Source organism: Sceloporus undulatus, chromosome 1, assembly GCF_019175285.1.
Source record: "Sceloporus undulatus isolate JIND9_A2432 ecotype Alabama chromosome 1, SceUnd_v1.1, whole genome shotgun sequence".
Classification (NCBI taxonomy): domain Eukaryota; kingdom Metazoa; phylum Chordata; class Lepidosauria; order Squamata; family Phrynosomatidae; genus Sceloporus; species Sceloporus undulatus.
Genome location: NC_056522.1, coordinates 2,722,178 through 2,740,147, shown reverse-complemented (window position 1 = coordinate 2,740,147; position 17,970 = coordinate 2,722,178). Strand labels below are relative to the sequence as shown.

General features: G+C 43.4%; 2 protein-coding genes across 2 annotated transcripts in view; both read left to right on the top strand.

Annotated features, from left to right (window-relative positions):
* The window catches only part of LOC121919807 (protein FAM71C-like), a 1,121,343-nt gene that overhangs the window by 1,007,040 nt on the left and 96,333 nt on the right, over positions 1–17,970 (top strand). The gene's annotated exons all lie outside the window — the stretch shown is intronic.
* SCARA5 (scavenger receptor class A member 5) overlaps positions 1–17,970 on the top strand; it is a 165,979-nt gene that overhangs the window by 102,074 nt on the left and 45,935 nt on the right. The window contains exon 6 of the mRNA XM_042448836.1: positions 1,415–1,513. Within this exon, the coding sequence (XP_042304770.1) occupies positions 1,415–1,513 (99 nt within the window). The remainder of the gene's footprint in view (positions 1–1,414; positions 1,514–17,970) is intronic.

Sequence of the window (17,970 nt, the reverse complement as noted above, 5' to 3'; positions counted from 1 at the left end):
CCTGAAAAACCCACAGAAAACTATGTATGAATAGTCATAGAAATGCAAAACTTGTGGGGATGGTGCTGAGGTGGCAAGTTCAGTTTTAACAACAGTCATTGAGGGACAAAGGCAGGAGCAGATATGTTGCCTGAGTTCAGGATGAGTGGATGACCATATGAATAGTGAAGGGAGTTTTGGACTGTGGCATGTACAGGCTGGGAGCCAGAAAGGAGATATGGGGGGGGGGGAAAGGGGGGGGGTGATGTAGTTTTTGAAGCCTATTTGCAATTTGGGTCTTTTCTCCCCCAAATCCGCATGCGACTGTAGAAATACTGCATTATGTAACTTTACATATACCTAGCTATGTAGCAGGGACACTAAGAAACACTGTTATTTATTTGGATAGATGCATAACAGGACACTGGCAAGAGGATCCCAATAGACACTGGGCTGTAGTGATGCGCATCAGTACTTCCTAGATAGTGTCCTGGTGCACAAAAGGACCAGTGTGCATCCGTCACTTTGCTAGTTTCCCAGCTTAGTAATGTAACAACAACATCCAAATGCATGGTGCTTTACAGTTACAGAATGAAACATTTATAACTATTCTATTATTCTAAAGTACTAAAATACAAAGGAACTAAAACACAGGGACAATGCAGAGTACAGACAATCAAATATACAAAAGATATAAACCATTACGTCTGGTGGAAATTGACCATAGAGTTGTGCTGGAGGACCTAGAGATTCCTCTCTAGGCATATCTATATAAGTCTATACAGTGGACCCTCCGAGATCGCTGGGGTTGGGGGCACAGCACCCCCATGAAAATGGAAAAATCCCAAATAAAAAAACAGTATTTTTTAAAATCTGCGAGAATACCTCTCTAGGAATCTCTAGGTCCTCCAGGGCAATTCTCTGGTCAAGATCTGCCAGACGTTGACCATGAAATTGCACTGAAGGACCTACAAATGGCTAGAGAAGTGTTCCTTCTTGGAATCTCTAGGTCCTCCAACATGACTATAAATGTTAATCATAATAACAATAATAATGACTTTTGGGAGAAGTTAACAATAGCATCACAATGGAGGACCTAGAGGTTTCTAGAAAGAACATATTAATCAAATCCACAAAAGTCAGATCCATGAACTGTGGAGCGATCAACTTTTGCAAGAAGCATATCATAGAATTGCACTGGAGGATTTCAAAAATGCATAGAGAGAACATGTTTTTTCAGACATGGGTAAGTAAAACTGTGGGTATCGGTCCTGAGAATACTGGGGTATTGTACTAAACAAACATGTCTCTTGAATTTTTGGGGGGGTGGGATGTTTTCTAATATTCTTTCCATCCCTATTCGGCAAGTCTTTCTTTAAGGAACCCATCATCGGTTCTTGGGTTGAGTCGGTTGTGTTTCTTGTTCTGACTCTAGGGCTCCCCGGGGAAAGAGGACCTTCTGGACCACGTGGCGCCAAGGGCGACCAAGGGGCCATCGGCCCACGGGGCATGCCAGGGCCTCGTGGCATCACAGGTAAGGTTTGGCTGAGAAAAGATGTGTGGATCTCAATATGAACCTCGCTTCCAGGGAATTTGTACAATATTTGTACTTTGTCTACAAAATCAGCATAAAGCCCAATTGATTCTGTTGAACCTTCATACTCAACCTTGCCTTTCAAGAGGTCAAGGGATGCTGCTACTTTCATCTTCTTTCTGGAATTAGTTAGCACCTATTTCAGGAACCAGGGAAGTTACTTCTTGGGAGTATAATTCCCAGAATTCAGGAAGTTATAGTCCAAAAAAGTAACTTCCCCAGGTTCTGATCTTTAATACACTCTCAACACATGTCTCTCCCCTCATCCTTTCTCTGCCCTAGATGGAGGATATTTCTGGCTGGGGGCATTCTGAGAGCTGAAGTCTAGCAAAGTTACTTTTACAATTTCTGGTCTTTGGTACACTATGAACACATGCCTCTTCTTTACTCTTTATCTCCCCTAAAAATATCAGTGGTGTAAGCAGCAGCCCAGCAGCCTGTCTTGGGAACTGCAGTGAAAGCAGTGCCACTTCTTCCGGCACCGTGCGCCACCATGAGCATGAGCCCCTTACTTTCAATGGGGCTCAAGCATACATGTTTTTTGTTTTACGCAGGGGGGGGGTCGTCCGGAACAGATCCCCCACGTAAAACAAGGGCACACTGTGTGTGTGTGTGTGTGTGTGTGTGTGTGTAATAAATTGATAGAAAATTTGATTCATTGGTTTTGCAACTACTTGTCTCATATTATTTATTTATTTATTTATTTATTTATTTATTTATTATATTTATTTGTATCCCGCTCTTTTCCCAGGACTGGGGCTCAGAGCGGCTTCACAGCATTAAAAACAGTACAATAAAAACATAAAAATGGTTGCAAAATCAGTGAATCGAATTTTCTATCAATTCTAATTTTTGAAAACCATGCACCTATAGGTCACCCCAGAAGCACAAAGGCAGCACGGGGGGTGGGGGCTGGATCTACCAAAAACTGAGGAGGGATGGTAAACACCCCTCTGCCATTAGTCCCTCCAGAAGGATGCAATTCAGATCCGTCATTCCCACTTGTTGAACACGCTTCAGATTCAATTCTTTTCAAAGGAACAGCTAGGAAACTAGTGTCTGGAAAAACTGGGTTTCTTTGCGTTTGCCTCGCTTCATCATGACACCAATCAATCAACGTAGGATCAGAACTGGTTTCAAATGGGAACGACGGTCATATAACCCGATCAGCAATTTGCTTCAAATCCTAGTGGGAATGTGCCCTTTCTTTAACATCCAAAACCAATGATGCAGACCTGCTAGGTTTCGTAATACCAAGGGCATGGCTTCTTTTGCTCTTGCATGATGATTTTTTAAAAAACCTCTTTGCCTGATTAAAAAACTAGAGATGTTCAAAAGTTTCTCAGGGGAGGCATTCTCCTTTTCATTCTTCCTTTCTCCTCATGCTTTGCTGCAAACAAGCAATTTGATAAGTGACCGGTCCCAAGATTCAAGGTCATACGGAATTTGATTTCAGTCCCAGCCAACTAATTCCCTTTTAACCACAAAGCCAATTAAACACACATGTTTCCTGGGTTTGTGTGTGTGTGTATTTGCGGCTGGCAGGCATCCATGAACCACTTCAGTGGGATCTCTGGCATGTTTGCTGGTTTTTCAGGGGGTCGATGGATTGATCTCATCAAATCCAAGAAACGCATTGCTAAACCTGATCAGGCAGGTCCAACCAAGACCATCCAACTCCCGAAGGAGAAAGCTGCATAAATAAAGAAGCTTTGTTATTTTAAGGTTAATGAGGGTGCATCTATACTATAGGAAGAATGCACTTTGATGCAGTAGCTCCAGCCTGTGGAATCCTGGGATTTGTAGCTTTACAAGGTCTTTAGCCTTCTCTGCTGAAGGCTGCTGGTGCCTCAGCAAACTACAGAATCCCAGGATTCTGTAGGAAGGAGCCATAGCAGCTAAAACAGTGTCAAACTGCATTATTTCTATTATTGTTTTTGTAGGATTTGTAGTTTGATGAGGCACCAACACTTTTTGGCAGAGATGGATAAAGACTTTGTAAGACACAAATCCTAGGAATCCATAGGATGGAGCTACAGCCCTTAAAGTGGTGGCAGACTACATTATTTCTACACTATAGATGCACACCTGGACTTAGGATCCAGCAGTTACAGTATAACCCACATATCCACAGGGGATATGTTACCAGACTTACAATGGCGAGCAAAAATCTTGGATAATGACGAACCCTATATTTCTGCCGGAAGTTGACCATAGAGTATTGCTGGAGGATCTCCAGATGACTGTAGAGGCAGTCTCTTTAGGTATCTGAAGGTCCTCTAGCGCAACTCTATGGTCAACCTCTGCCAAAGGTTGATCATGGAGAGGACCTCCAGATGCCTATAGATGTGGTCACTCTAGGCATCAGGAGATCCTCTAGCACAACTCTGCGGTCAACATCTACCAGAGGTTCACCACAGTCTTGCTGGAAGACTTCCAGATGCCTATAGAGGTGGTCTCTTTAGGCATCTGAAGGTCCTCTAGCGCAACTCTGTGGTCACCTTCTGCCAGGGACTGAACAAATAGATTTGTTGGAGGACCTCCATGCCAAGAGAGCCCTTTTCCCCCAGATACAAGCAAATGAAACCTTACCTGACCCATAGATATAGGACTTGACCTATAATTCAGTGCCTCTACTCTAGCTGGGAGAAACGAACAGGATCACCGTCACAGATCTATCTTTGCCACTTCCAGTACAAAAACACCTGATGTGTTTTTGGACATTGGATTTTGGCACTTTGGCACTTATTCTTTTCTTTCTCTTTTTTTAACAACCATATTTATTGTGTGGTCAGAGACCATCAATAACTGAGACATCTATCGTATAAAACACCATAACATTTATACAATACAAAACAAACAGAGAAAGCAAGCATTTAAAAAACACAATAAACAGAGTATAATTAAAAGAGGAGGAAAAGAAAGGGGGGAAACCCTCCAGATGTGACTTATGTGTCTGAACAATATTTTTTAATGAATCTTGGCAACAGAGAAAAGAAGCTTTGCAACAATTCCTGTTGCGTGTTTATTAACATCCAATTAGAAGATGCTCCGGGGAATTTATCTGAGAAGGACAGTATTTCTTAGGCAGCATCTGCACTGCAGAAATAAGGCAGTTTCACGCCTCATTCACTGCCATCATGATATGGAATCCTGGGATTTGTAGTTTTGTGAGCTATTTAGCCTTCTCTGTCGGAGAGCTCTGGTGCCACAACAAACTACAAATCTGAGGATCCCATTGCAATGAGCCATGGCAGTTAAAGCAGTGTCAAACTGCATTATTTCTGTAGTCCAGATGCTAATCTACCTACCTACCTACTTTGAGTGGATTTGTAACTGGCTGAAAGATCAATCCCAAAGCATACTCACCATTTTCTTAAGCCGCCCCGAGACCTACCGGAAGAGATTCAACGGCTGAATGCGCTATCTGAATGTAAAACAGCATTAAAAACTTGTCCAGATTATTTTTAAACTGTGAATTTTAAATATTGAGTTTTAGATGTGGATTGTTTTAATAAGTGTACATTTTATTTGTTCTTTTAAACTGATGGCTGTTTGAATAAGTGTTTTCACTGATGTTGTCCTGTTTATTGTTGTTGTCCCCCGCCTCGATGCATGGGCAAAGTGGGTACAAATTAATAATGAAAATGATAATGATAATAATAATAATTGTTATTATCATTCATTTCCATAAATATTACAAACAAAAAGCGCAGAAAACATGGAGTCGGTTAATTTTTTTTGTAAGGAATTCTTTGGAAGTGATCATCCAGCACAAGGATAGCTCCTTCAAAGTTCACACTAAAACCCAGAGCAGATTCACTGCTTGCCCTACCATGGACATCCAGGAGCTAAAGGGCAAAGACTAGCCTTTGCATTGGGAAAAGTTTCAAAAGGGGTGTTTTTGGAAGGTATCTGTGCCTTTTCCCTTTTCCTAAGCCTGGGAAAAAGGCGACCATCTGGTTCGGCTCCATTCCCAGCTTGTAAGCCCCGATTCCCAGCATAATATTTCCTGATAGGCCCCCAACGGAGCCATTAAGGACCTGCAACAGCTGAAAGTATTCATCGGAGGTGTGTGTGTGTGTGTATAGGTTTGCATTCATGCCCTGGTTCCTCCCATATCTTTAATAAGAGCAGGCCTCCCTGGAATGCAATTTCTAACTGGTAAAATAAAATAATCTCTTGGAAGGTTAAAAACCCAAGAGGGCAAAGATTACTTGCAGGACATGAGAGGCAGCTTTGCAAGGGCTGAATGAAAAATGTGGATGCTGTTGAGGTACAGGGGATTTGGAAGCGTGAGACACAGTTCTCTGGAGTTGGGACGCTTGCCCTGAGGAAGAAAAATACACTAGGAGTCTTGCTGCGTACCTTCTAACATTTCCCAGATGAAAGCCAGGACGCATGTGGCCAAGGGACATCAGAGTGTATTCAGGATGGCAAAAGTTATGAATGAGGAGGAACACACAAGTAAGGAGAGATTGCAGCAGTTTGCGTAGGATTTGGTGGTTTCCAAACCCTTCACCATTTTGGTCGCCCTCCTCTGGATGTGCTCCAGCTTCTCCGTATCCCTCATGAGTTGTGATGTCCACAACTTGACCCAGTAGTGCAGGTGAGGCCTGACCAAAGCAGAATACAGTGGTACTATGACATCCTTTGAGCTAAAGTCTACACTCCTATCGATGCAGCCTAGGATTGTATTGGCTTTTTTGGTTGCATCGGAATGAATCAATAAAGAAGCAAACCAGTGGAGGAAATGAAAAATGTACCGTGAATAATTTCCAGATTTGAACAGGGCATCTGGGACGTGAAGTCTCCATCCAATGTGCCCATTGCCTCCTGCTCAGGCTTGGGAAAAGCCCAGCGGCCAAGATGGGATACATTCCCTTGTTAGCCTTAAAGTTGATCCTGGCCTCTTGGCATTACCCGTCTCTGTTTGCCTTGGCACTGTGGCCAGCAGTCTGGAGGGCTCTTTTCATTTCCAGAAAGTTTTATCTCTCTCTCCATCCCCGGAGGGCAGATTAGCGGAGAGCAGACAGAAGAAGGCACTTCTTTCCAACATGCCCAGCGAAGGCCAACAACCACAGAATACGAGGATGCGTCTTTTCAAAGCGTTTTTGTTTTCACATCGCTTCAAATTCCATGCAGAAAAGAGCGCCGTAATGATCCAACTAACACTCAGAGACAGGATGTGAGATAATCCACTAATATTCCCATTTTTGTCCTGGCAAGAAACTGAAAGTAAGATAATGAATCCCCTTTCCCCAATTTCTCACACAAATTCATGGCCGCACAGATAATTTTAAATCATTGTTCTCTACCATCAACTCAGCTTCGACTTACGGAAGACGCCTGAATAGGAGACTTTCCAAGGGACTCTCTTTCTCAGCAGCTCTGCTCAGGTCTTGCAGACTCAGGGCTAGGGATGGAAAGAATATCAATTATTATTCATTCTTTTGTTGAAAAACAGTTTCCCAACAGTCAGAAAATCCCCATCGGGAGGAATAATAATAGTCCCGGGAGAATCTTGAATAATTTTCTCCAGGTATTTAAACATCCTGAAGTAGAGGAATTATACTGCAAATAAAAACATATGGTTTTTCATGGTAGCTATTATTGTTGTTGTTGTTGTTTTTGCACAGAATATAAGATTCCTGTGCAAAACATCTTTTCTTTCCTGGGCAGAAAAGTTTTCTTTGGCAGGAAACATTTTGCTGTCCAGAAAACAAGATTTTTGTTCAACTGCTTTGCAACATTTTGGGATGTTTGAATACGGAGGGAATTACTGTGGGAGGAATATTCATTTTCTCCTTATCTCTTTGGCAATGTGCTTTGGCTGGAGACTCTTGCATGGCAAGAGGTTGGAGTAGATGGCCCTTATGGACCCTTCCCAGCTTTAAGATTCTGTGATTCTGAAAACAGTTCCAGCAGCTGTGGAGGAGGAAGCTTTAGCAGGTTTTCAAGGAGAACAAAGTTAAGGTGTCTTGGAGACAAATGCAGGTTACTTAAAATACTCCCATCCTGAAGATTTAATAGCAGGAAGTTTGGTTTGGTTTCTAAGCAGGAACTGTGTCTGGTTCTGGAGAAACTGGCAACATAAATCAAGACGGGGCTAGTGTTTGGGGGGGAAACTTGACTTCTGAGAAGAAACAGCTGGTGCTGTCAATGTCTGTGCAGCAGTACATCAGCTCTGGATTTCAGTCCAAACTTTCAAGGAGCCGCCCAAGGATCTGAACCTGTAGTTTTTTGTGGGTTTTTCAGTCTATGTGACTATGTTCTAGAAGAGTTTATTCCTGACATTTCGCCTGGATCTGTGGCTGGCAGGTTCAGAACTGAACCCATTTTGTGGACAGGCTTTAGCACCTTGAGAGAGAGAGAAAGAGCTCCTTTACAGATTAGGAAAACTCATGGGTATACATTAACTGTGGGTTCCTACTGTCCCAAGAGTGAGATCACTTGCCCAGCGGAGGGTCCAGATTAGCAGAGGAGACATGAGCAAGGAGAGCACCCCCAAATTGTATTCAAATGGGAAATTTATTTAGCTCAGTAGGGAGCAGCTATAGTGCCAGGGCAACTCTAGCCGGGACTTTTAGCTTGTGTATATCATCTCCGAATCCAAAGAACTCCAGGGGCAGTTTCCAAATTAGTTTAGTTTATTTATAAAAAGGGGAATCAACACACATGCAAATCAGTCTTCTTTCTCTCTCTCTCTCTCTCTCACACACATACATGCAAGAACTAAGTTATAAAAGGTGGTTGTAGGAGGAAAGGCTGGAAGTAGAAAGAGACTCGGTATGCTTGCTGTGTGGCACAGACAGCAGTACTGAGGGGCCAGGCTTGAATCTGACAGAATTTCTGTCAGATTGCAAAGCAGACCAAAATGGAAATGGACCAAACTTGACTCAGGCAGCTGGACTTGATGTTCCAGAAATCCCAGAAACAATGGAATCCCCACCTGGTTGATAGTTTTAACTCCAGAGTTACAAAAGGAACATTTTTGGGTTGATGGTGGTGACAATGATTTAGTCAAGCAGTGATAAGATCAGGACAGCCCCAGAGAGTTTGGGATGGGATGAAGCGTTGGAAAATACAATGGGGACTAAGAGAGATTGTCTTATGCCTTTAGCCTGGCAGACTTCTTTATGTTTGACCTTCAAGTGGAAATGCACATGGCAGGGGGTTGGGAAGCAGAAGTATTCACAGCCATTAAGTTACATGGATCCTTTCCACATGCCCTCAAGTCATTTAAACGTCATCATGAGATCTCCAAGATCATGTTGTTGGCCAGTATGTAACTGTTATTACAACCAAATAAAACAAAATATTTGTACCCCAAAATAACGTCAGCTATGCAAGGTGTGCTAACAGTAGGTCCACCTAAAAGGTCCAAAGTGTGATAAATGAACAGTACTGTAATGTAATGTAATCCCACGTCTGCAACCATGTAATAGTCTCTGGAGTCCCCTATTCCAGCTTTTTCCTGAGCTGGGTGGGATCTCCAGAGGTCATGTAGCCACCATCACTATCCATTGATGGTGAAAGGGACCTAGAAGTCCTGGTAGACCACAAGTTGAACATGAGTCAACAGTGTAATGCGGCAGCTAACAAGGCCAATGTGGTTCTAGGCTGCATTAATAGAAGTATAGTGCCTAGATCAAGGGAAGCAATAGTGATCCTCTATTCTGCCTTGGTCAGGCCTCATCTGGAATAATGCTGTGTCCAGTTCTGGGCAGCACAATTCAAAAAGGATGTGGAGAAACTGGAGCATGTCCAGAGACCAAAATGATGAAGGGTCTGGAAACCATAAAACCCTGTGAAGACATACTAAGGGAGTGTTCTCACTGGCTTATACTCCAGGTTACAAATCGAATTCAAGGTATAGTGTTCCTATTTGAACCCGAATTTACTCTAGAACTGTTCTAGAGTAACCTGCAATCGTTCTTACTACGATTCGAATCTGAATCGGGTTTTTTTTAAAAATCCAGGTTAGAGGCTTATAACCCGGAGTAAAAAAATAGAAGGGTCGAGCCTACTATTTTTCCTTGATTCGGGATAGGAATCGGAGTATTTAAATAGGAACGACCAGCCTCTGAATTGGGTTAACTGGATGGGAGAAGCGGAGCGCGATGGGCTGGCTTGGGGGAGTCGCCTTTTCTGTCCCCATCCGTCGTCGCCGTTGCCATCTTTGCTTCCCTCACCCCTTTGTCCGCGGCAGTCTTTCAATAAGAGATAAGGATTATTATTATTAATGGTTTACAGGCACTTAATCTCTTCAGCACTTTAAGCGCCTGAAGTCCCGGCCACTCAAGCGCCTGCATCTGTCAAAAGACTCTTAAAGGCTTCCCCCGGCGTGAGGAGAGCCATTGAACACCATTTGTAACGGAGAGGGGCTGGATGCACAGCAATCTGGGGGGAAATAGAGCCTTTCCTTCTCTTTTTCCCAAACGGAATCTGGGGAGACATAGGAAACCCTGGATGTATATGTGTGTGTGTGTGTGTGTGTATGTGTATTCCAACCCTGGGCTTTGGATGCAGAGTCTCTACCCACTTAAACCCACTGCCTTCTCCTCCTTGATCCGATTTGGCAAACACACACACACACACACACACACTATAGATAGGTAGGTAGGTAGGTAGGTAGGTAGGTAGATAGATAGATAGATAGATAGATAGATAGATAGATAGATAGATAGATAGATAGATACTGTAGATAGATACACACACACACACATGTTTATATATGAATACTCACACACACACACGCATGCATATATATACACACACACACATACACACACAAACATATAGGTATATACACACATACATATTTGTGTTGTGTGTGTTTGCACGCATGTATATATACGCATATGAATGTATATTTGTTTGGGGAACCGAAGCGCTTTCCAGAGGAACTATGGGATGGGTTTTGCAGGACATCCCCGCTTCATGGCTCCCAAGACAGCCCAGGGAGCAATCCCCAAAGGTTCTCTCCCCATGGGGCAGCCAAAGCAAATCTTTCCAGAGGAACTATGGGATGGTTGTGTTTGTTGTGTTTGTGAGACATTTATCCTCCTCTGCCAGAGAGTGCTGGTGCCATAATAAACTACCATTCCCAGGATTCCCTAGCATTGAGTTATGGCAGTTAATATGGGGAGACACAGAAGAGGACGAATAAGCGCCTCCTGATTGGCTCTTTTAAAAAAACAACCGTGAAATTTATAACGAATTAAAAACGGCCAGATAAAGAAGCTTTGTTATTTTAAGGTTAATGAGGGCCTTCTACTATGAAGAATGCACTTTGAATGCAGTAGCTCCAGCCTGTGGAATCCTGGGATTTGTAGCTTTACAAGGTCTTTAGCCTTCTCTGCTGAAGGCTGCGGTGCTCAGCAAACTACAGATCCCAGGATTCTGTAGGAGGAGCCATAGCAGCTAAAACAGTGTCAAACTGCAATTTCTATTATTGTTTTTGTGGATTTGTAGTTTGATGAGGCACAACACTTTTTGGCAGAGATGGTAAAGACTTTGTAAGACACAAATCCTAGGAATCCAAGGATGGAGCTACAGCCCTTAAAGTGGTGGCAGACTACATTATTTCTACACTATAGTGCACACCTGGACTTGGATCCGCAGTTAAGTATAACCCACTAATCCACAGGGGATATGTTACCAGCTTACAATGGCGAGCAAAAATCTTGGATAATGACGAACCCTCTATTTCTGCCGGAGTTGACCATAGAGTATTGCTGGAGGATCTCCAGATGACTGTAGAGGAGTCTCTTTAGGTATCTGAAGGTCCTCTAGCGCACTCTATGGTCAACCTTGCCAAAGGTTGATCATGGAGAGGACCTCCAGTGCCTATAGATGTGGTCACTCTAGGCATCAGGAGATCCTCTGCACAACTCTGCGGTCAATCTACCAGAGGTTCACCCCAGTCTTGCTGGAGACTTCCAGATGCCTATAGAGGTGGTCTCTTTAGGCATCTGAAGGTCCTCTAGCGCAACTCTGTGGTCACCTTCTGCCAGGGACTGAACAAATAGATTTGTTGGAGGACCTCCATGCCAAGAGAGCCCTTTTCCCCCAGTACAAGCAAATGAAACCTTACCTGACCCATAGATATAGGACTGACCTATAATCGTGCCTCTACTCTAGCTGGGAGAAACGAACAGTCATCACCTCACAGATCTATCTTTGCCACTTCCAGTACAAAACACCTGATGTGTTTTTGGACATTGGATTTTGGCACTTTGGCATTATTCTTTTCTTTCTCTTTTTTTAACAACCTATTTATTGTGTGGTCAGAGACCATCAATAACTGAGACATCTATCGTATAAAACACCATAACTTTATACAATTACAAACAAACAGAGAAGCAAGCATTTAAAAAACACAATAAACAGAGTATAAATTAAAAGAGGAGGAAAAGAAAGGGGGAAAACCTCCAGATGTGACTTATGTGTCTGAACAATTTTTTTAATGAATCTTGGCAACAGAGAAAAGAAGCTTTGCAAATTCCTGTTGCGTGTTTATTAACATCCAATTAGAAGATGCTCCGGGGAATTTATCTGAGAAGGACAGTTTTCTTAGGCAGCCATCGCACTGCAGAAATAAGGCAGTTTCACGCCTCATTCACTGCCATCATGTATGGAATCCGGGATTTGTGTTTTTGTGAGCTATTTAGCCTTCTCTGTCGGAGAGCTCTGGTGCCACAACAAACTACAATCTGAGGATCCCATTGCAAGGCCATGGCAGTTAAAGCAGTGTCAAACTGCATTATTTCTGAGTCCAGATGCTAATCTAACCTACCTACTACTTTGAGTGGATTTGTAACTGGCTGAAAGATCAATCCCAAAGCCTACTCACCATTTTCTTAAGCCGCCCCGAGACTACCCGGAGAGATTCCAACGCTGAATGCGCTATCTGAATGTAAACCGCATTAAAAACTTGTCCACGATTATTTTTAAACTGTGAATTTTAAATATTGAGTTTTAGGTGTGGATTGTTTAATAAGTGTACATTTTATTTGTTCTTTTAAACTGATGGTGTTGAATAAGTGTTTTCACTGATGTTGTCCTGTTTATTGTTGTTGTCCCCGCCTCGATGCATGGGCAAGTGGGTACAATTAATAATGAAAATGTAATGATAATAATAATAATTGTTATTATCATTCATTTCCATAATTTACAAACAAAAAGCGCAGAAAACATGGAGTCGGTAATTTTTTTTGTAAGGAATTCTTTGGAAGTGATCATCCAGCACAAGGATAGCTCCTTCAAAGTTCACACTAAAACCCAGAGCAGATTCACTGCTTGCCCTACCATGGACATCCAGGCGTAAAGGGCAAAGACTAGCTTTGACTTGGGAAAGTTTCAAAGGGGTGTTTTTGGAAGGTATCTGTGCCTTTTCCCTTTCCTAAGCCTGGGAAAAAGGCGACCATCTGGTTCGGCTCCATTCCCAGCTTGTAAGCCCCGATTCCCCAGCATAATTTTCCTGATGGCCCCACGGAGCCATTAAGGACCTGCAACAGCTGAAGTATTTCGGAGGTGTTGTGTGTGTGTGTATAGGTTTGCATTCATGCCCTGGTTCCTCCCATATCTTTAATAAGAGCAGGCCTCCTGGAATGCAATTTCTAACTGGTAAAATAAAATAATCTCTTGGAAGGTTAAAAACCCAAGAGGGCAAAGATTACTTGCAGGACATGAGAGGCAGCTTTGCAGGGCTGAATGAAAAATGTGGATGCTGTTGAGGTCAGGGGATTTGGAAGCGTGGACACAGTTCTCTGGAGTTGGGACGCTTGCCCTGAGGAAGAAATACACAGGAGTCTTGCTGCGTACCTTCTAAACATTTCCCAGATGAAAGCCAGGACGCCTGTGGCCAAGGGACATCGAGTGTATTCAGGATGGCAAAAGTTATGAATGAGGAGGACACACAAGTAAGGAGAGATTGCAGCAGTTTGCGTAGGATTTGGTGGTTTCCAAACCCTTCACCATTTTGGTCGCCTCCTCCTGGATGTGCTCAGCTTCTCCGTATCCCTCATGAGTTGTGATGTCCACAACTTGACCCGTAGTGCAGGTGAGGCCTGACCAAAGCAGAATACAGTGGTACTATGACATCCTTTGAGCTAAAGTCTACACTCCTATCGATGCAGCCTAGGATTGTATTGGCTTTTTTGGTTGCATCGGATGAATCAATAAAGAAGCAAACCAGTGGAGGAATGAAAAATGTACCGTGAATAATTTCCAGATTTGAACAGGGCATCTGGGACGTGAAGTCTCCATCCAATGTGCCCATTGCCTCCTGCTCAGGCTTGGGAAAGCCCAGCGGCCAGAGGGATACATTCCTTGTTAGCCTTAAGTTGTCCTGGCCTCTTGGCTTACCCGTCTCTGTTTGCCTTGGCACTGTGGCCAGCAGTCTGGAGGGCTCTTTCATTTCCAGAAAGTGTTATCTCTCTCTCCATCCCGGAGGGCAGATTAGCGGAGAGCAGACAGAAGAAGCATTCTTTCCAACATGCCCAGCGAAGGCCAACAACCACAGAATACGAGGATGCGTCTTTTCAAAGCGTTTTGTTTTCACATCGCTTCAAATTCCATGCAGAAAGAGCGCCGTAATGATCCAACTAACATCAGAGACAGGATGTGAGATAATCCACTAATATCCCATTTTTGTCCTGGAAAGAAACTGAAAGTAAGATAATGAATCCCCTTTCCCCAATTTCTCACACAAATTCATGGCCGCACGATAATTTTAATCATTGTTCTCTACCATCAACTCAGCTTCGACTTACGGAAGACGCCTGAATAGGAGACTTTCCAAGGGACTCTCTTTCTCAGCAGCTCTGCTCGGTCTTGCAGACTCAGGGCTAGGGATGGAAGAATATCATATTATTCTTCTTTTGTTGAAAACAGTTTCCCAACAGTCAGAAAATCCCCATCGGGAGGAATAATATAGTCCCGGGAGAATCTTGGATTTTTCTCCAGGTATTTAAACATCCTGAAGTAGAGGAATTATACTGCAAATAAAAACATATGGTTTTTTTTCATGGTAGCTTTATTGTTGTTGTTGTTGTTTTTGCACAGAAATAAGATTCCTGTGCAAAACATCTTTTCTTTCCTGGGCAGAAGTTTTCTTTGGCAGGAAACATTTTGCTGTCCAGAAACACGATTTTTGTTCAACTGCTTTGCAACATTTGGGATGTTTGATACGGAGGAATTACTGTGGGAGGAATATTCATTTTCTCCTTATCTCTTTGGCAATGTGCTTTGGTGGAGCTCTTGCATGGCAAGGGTTGGGTAGATGGCCCTTATGGCCCTTCCCAGCTTTAAGATTCTTGTGATTCTGAAAACAGTTCCAGCAGCTGTGGAGGGGAAGCTTTAGCGGTTTTCAAGGAGAACAAAGTAAGGTGTCTTGGAGACAAATGCAGGTTACTTAAATACTCCCCTCCTGAGATTTATAGCAGGAAGTTTGGTTTGGTTTCTAAGCGGAACTGTGTCTGGTTCTGGAGAAACTGGCAACATAATCAAGACGGGGCTAGTGTTTGGGGGGGAAACTTGATTCTGAGAAGAAACAGCTGGTGCTGTCAATGTCTGTGCAGCCGTACATCAGCTCTGGATTTCTCCAAACTTTCAAGGAGCCGCCCAAGGATCTGAACCTGTGTTTTTTGTGGGTTTTTCAGTCTAGTGACTATGTTCTAGAAGAGTTTATTCGACATTTCGCCTGGATCTGTGGCTGGCAGGTTCAGAACTGAACCCATTTTGTGGACAGGCTTTAGCACCTTGAGAGAGAGAGAAGAGCTCCTTTACAGATTAGGAAAACTCATGGGTATACTTAACTGTGGTTCCTATGTCCCAAGAGTGAGATCCTTGCCCAGCGGAGGGTCCAGATTAGCAGAGGAGACATGAGCAGGAGAGCACCCCCAAATTGTATTCAATGGGAATTTATTTAGCTCAGTAGGGAGCAGCTATAGTGCCAGGGCAACTCTACGCCGGGACTTTTAGCTTGTGTATATCCTCTCCGAATCCAAAACTCCAGGGGCAGTTTCCAAATTAGTTTAGTTTATTTATAAAAAGGGGAATCACACACATGCAAATCAGTCTTCTTTCTCTCTCTCTCTCTCTCTCACACACATAATGCAAGAACTAAGTTATAAAAGGTGGTTGTAGGAGGAAAGGCTGGAAGTGAAAGGACTCGGTATGCTTGCTGTGTGGCACAGACAGCAGTACTGAGGGGCCAGGCTTGAATCTGACAGAATTTCTGTCAGATTGCAAAGCAGACCAAATGGAAATGGACCAACTTGACTCAGGCAGCTGGACTTGATGTTCCAGAAATCCCAGAAACAATGGATCCCCACTGGTTGATAGTTTTAACTCCAGAGTTACAAAAGGAACATTTTTGGGTTGATGGTGGTGACAATGATTTAGTCCAGCAGTGTATAAGATCAGGACAGCCAGAGAGTTTGGGATGGGTGAAGCGTTGGAAAATACAATGGGGACTAAGAGAGTGTCTTATGCCTTTAGCCTGGCAGACTTCTTTATGTTTGACCTTCAAGTGGAAATGCACATGGCAGGGGTTGGGAAGCAGAAGTTTCACAGCATTAAGTTACATGGATCCTTTCCACATGCCCTCAGTCATTTAAACGTCATCATGAGATCTCCAAGATCTGTTGTTGGCCGTATGTAACTGTTATTACAACCAAATAAAACAAATATTTGTACCCCAATAACGTCAGCTATGCAAGGTGTGCTAACAGTAGGTCCACCTAAAAGGTCCAAAGTGTGATAAATGAACAGTCTGTAATGTAATGTATCCCACGTCTGCAACCATGTAATAGTCTCTGGAGTCCCCTATTCCAGCTTTTTCCTGAGCTGGTGGGATCTCCAGAGGTCATGTAGCCACCATCACTATCCATTGATGGTGAAAGGGACCTGAATCCTGGTGACCACAAGTTGAACATGAGTCAACAGTGTAATGCGGCAGCTAACAAGGCCAATGTGGTTCTAGGCTGCATTAATAGAAGTATAGTGCCTAGATCAAGGGAAGCATAGTGATCCTCTATTCTGCCTTGGTCAGGCCTCATCTGGAATAATGCTGTGTCCAGTTCTGGGCAGCACAATTCAAAAAGGATGTGGAGAAACTGGAGCATGTCCAGGACCAAATGTGAAGGGTCTGGAAACCATAAAACCCTGTGAAGACATACTAGGGGTGTTCTCACTGTGGCTTTACTCCAGGTTACAAATCGAATTCAAGGTATAGTGTTCCTATTTGAACCCGAATTTACTCTAGAACTGTTCTAGAGTAACCTGCATCGTTCTTACTACGATTCGAATCTGAATCGGGGTTTTTTTAAAAATCCAGGTTGAGGGCTTATAACCCGGAGTAAAAAAATAGAGGGTCGGCCTACTATTTTTCCTTGATTCGGGATAGGAATCGGAGTTTTAAATAGGAACGCCAGCTGAATTGGGTTAACTGGATGGGAGAAGCGGAGCGCGATGGCTGGCTTGGGGGAGTCGCCTTTTCTGTCCCCATCCGTCGTCGCCGTTGCCATCTTTGCTTCCCTCACCCCTTTGTCCCGCGGGCAGTCTTTCAATAAGAGATAAGGATTATTATTATTAATGGTTTACAGGCACTTAATCTCTTCAGCACTTTAAGCGCCTGAAGTCCCGGCCCATCAAGCGCCTGCATCTGTCAAAAGACTCTTAAAGGCTCCCCGGCGTGAGGAGAGCCTTGAACACCATTTGTAACGGAGAGGGGCTGGATGCACAGCACATCTGGGGGAAATAGAGCCTTTCCTTCTCTTTTTCCCAAACGGAATCTGGGAGACATAGGAAACCCTGGATGTATATGTGGTGTGTGTGTGTGTGTATGTGTTTCCAACCCTGGGCTTTGGATGCAGGTCTCTACCCACTTAAACCCACTGCCTTCTCCTCCTTGATCCGATTTGGCACACACACACACACACACACACACTATAGATAGTAGGTAGGTAGGTAGGTAGGTAGGTAGATGATAGATAGATAGATAGATAGATAGATAGATGATAGATAGATACTGTAGATAGATACACACACACACACATGTTTATATATGAATACTCACACACACACACGCATGCATATATATACACACACACACATACACACACAAACATATAGGTATATTACACACATACATATTGTGTTGTGTGTGTTGCACGCATGTATTACGCATATGAATGTATATTTTGTTGGGGAACACGAAGCGCTTTCCAGGAGGAACTATGGTGGGTTTGCAGGCATCCCCGCTTCATGGCTCCCCCGACACAGCCCAGGGAGCAATCCCCAAAGGTTCTCTCCCCATGGGGCAGCCAAAGCAAATCTTTCCAGAGGAACTATGGGATGGTTGTGTTTGTTGTGTTTGTGAGACATTT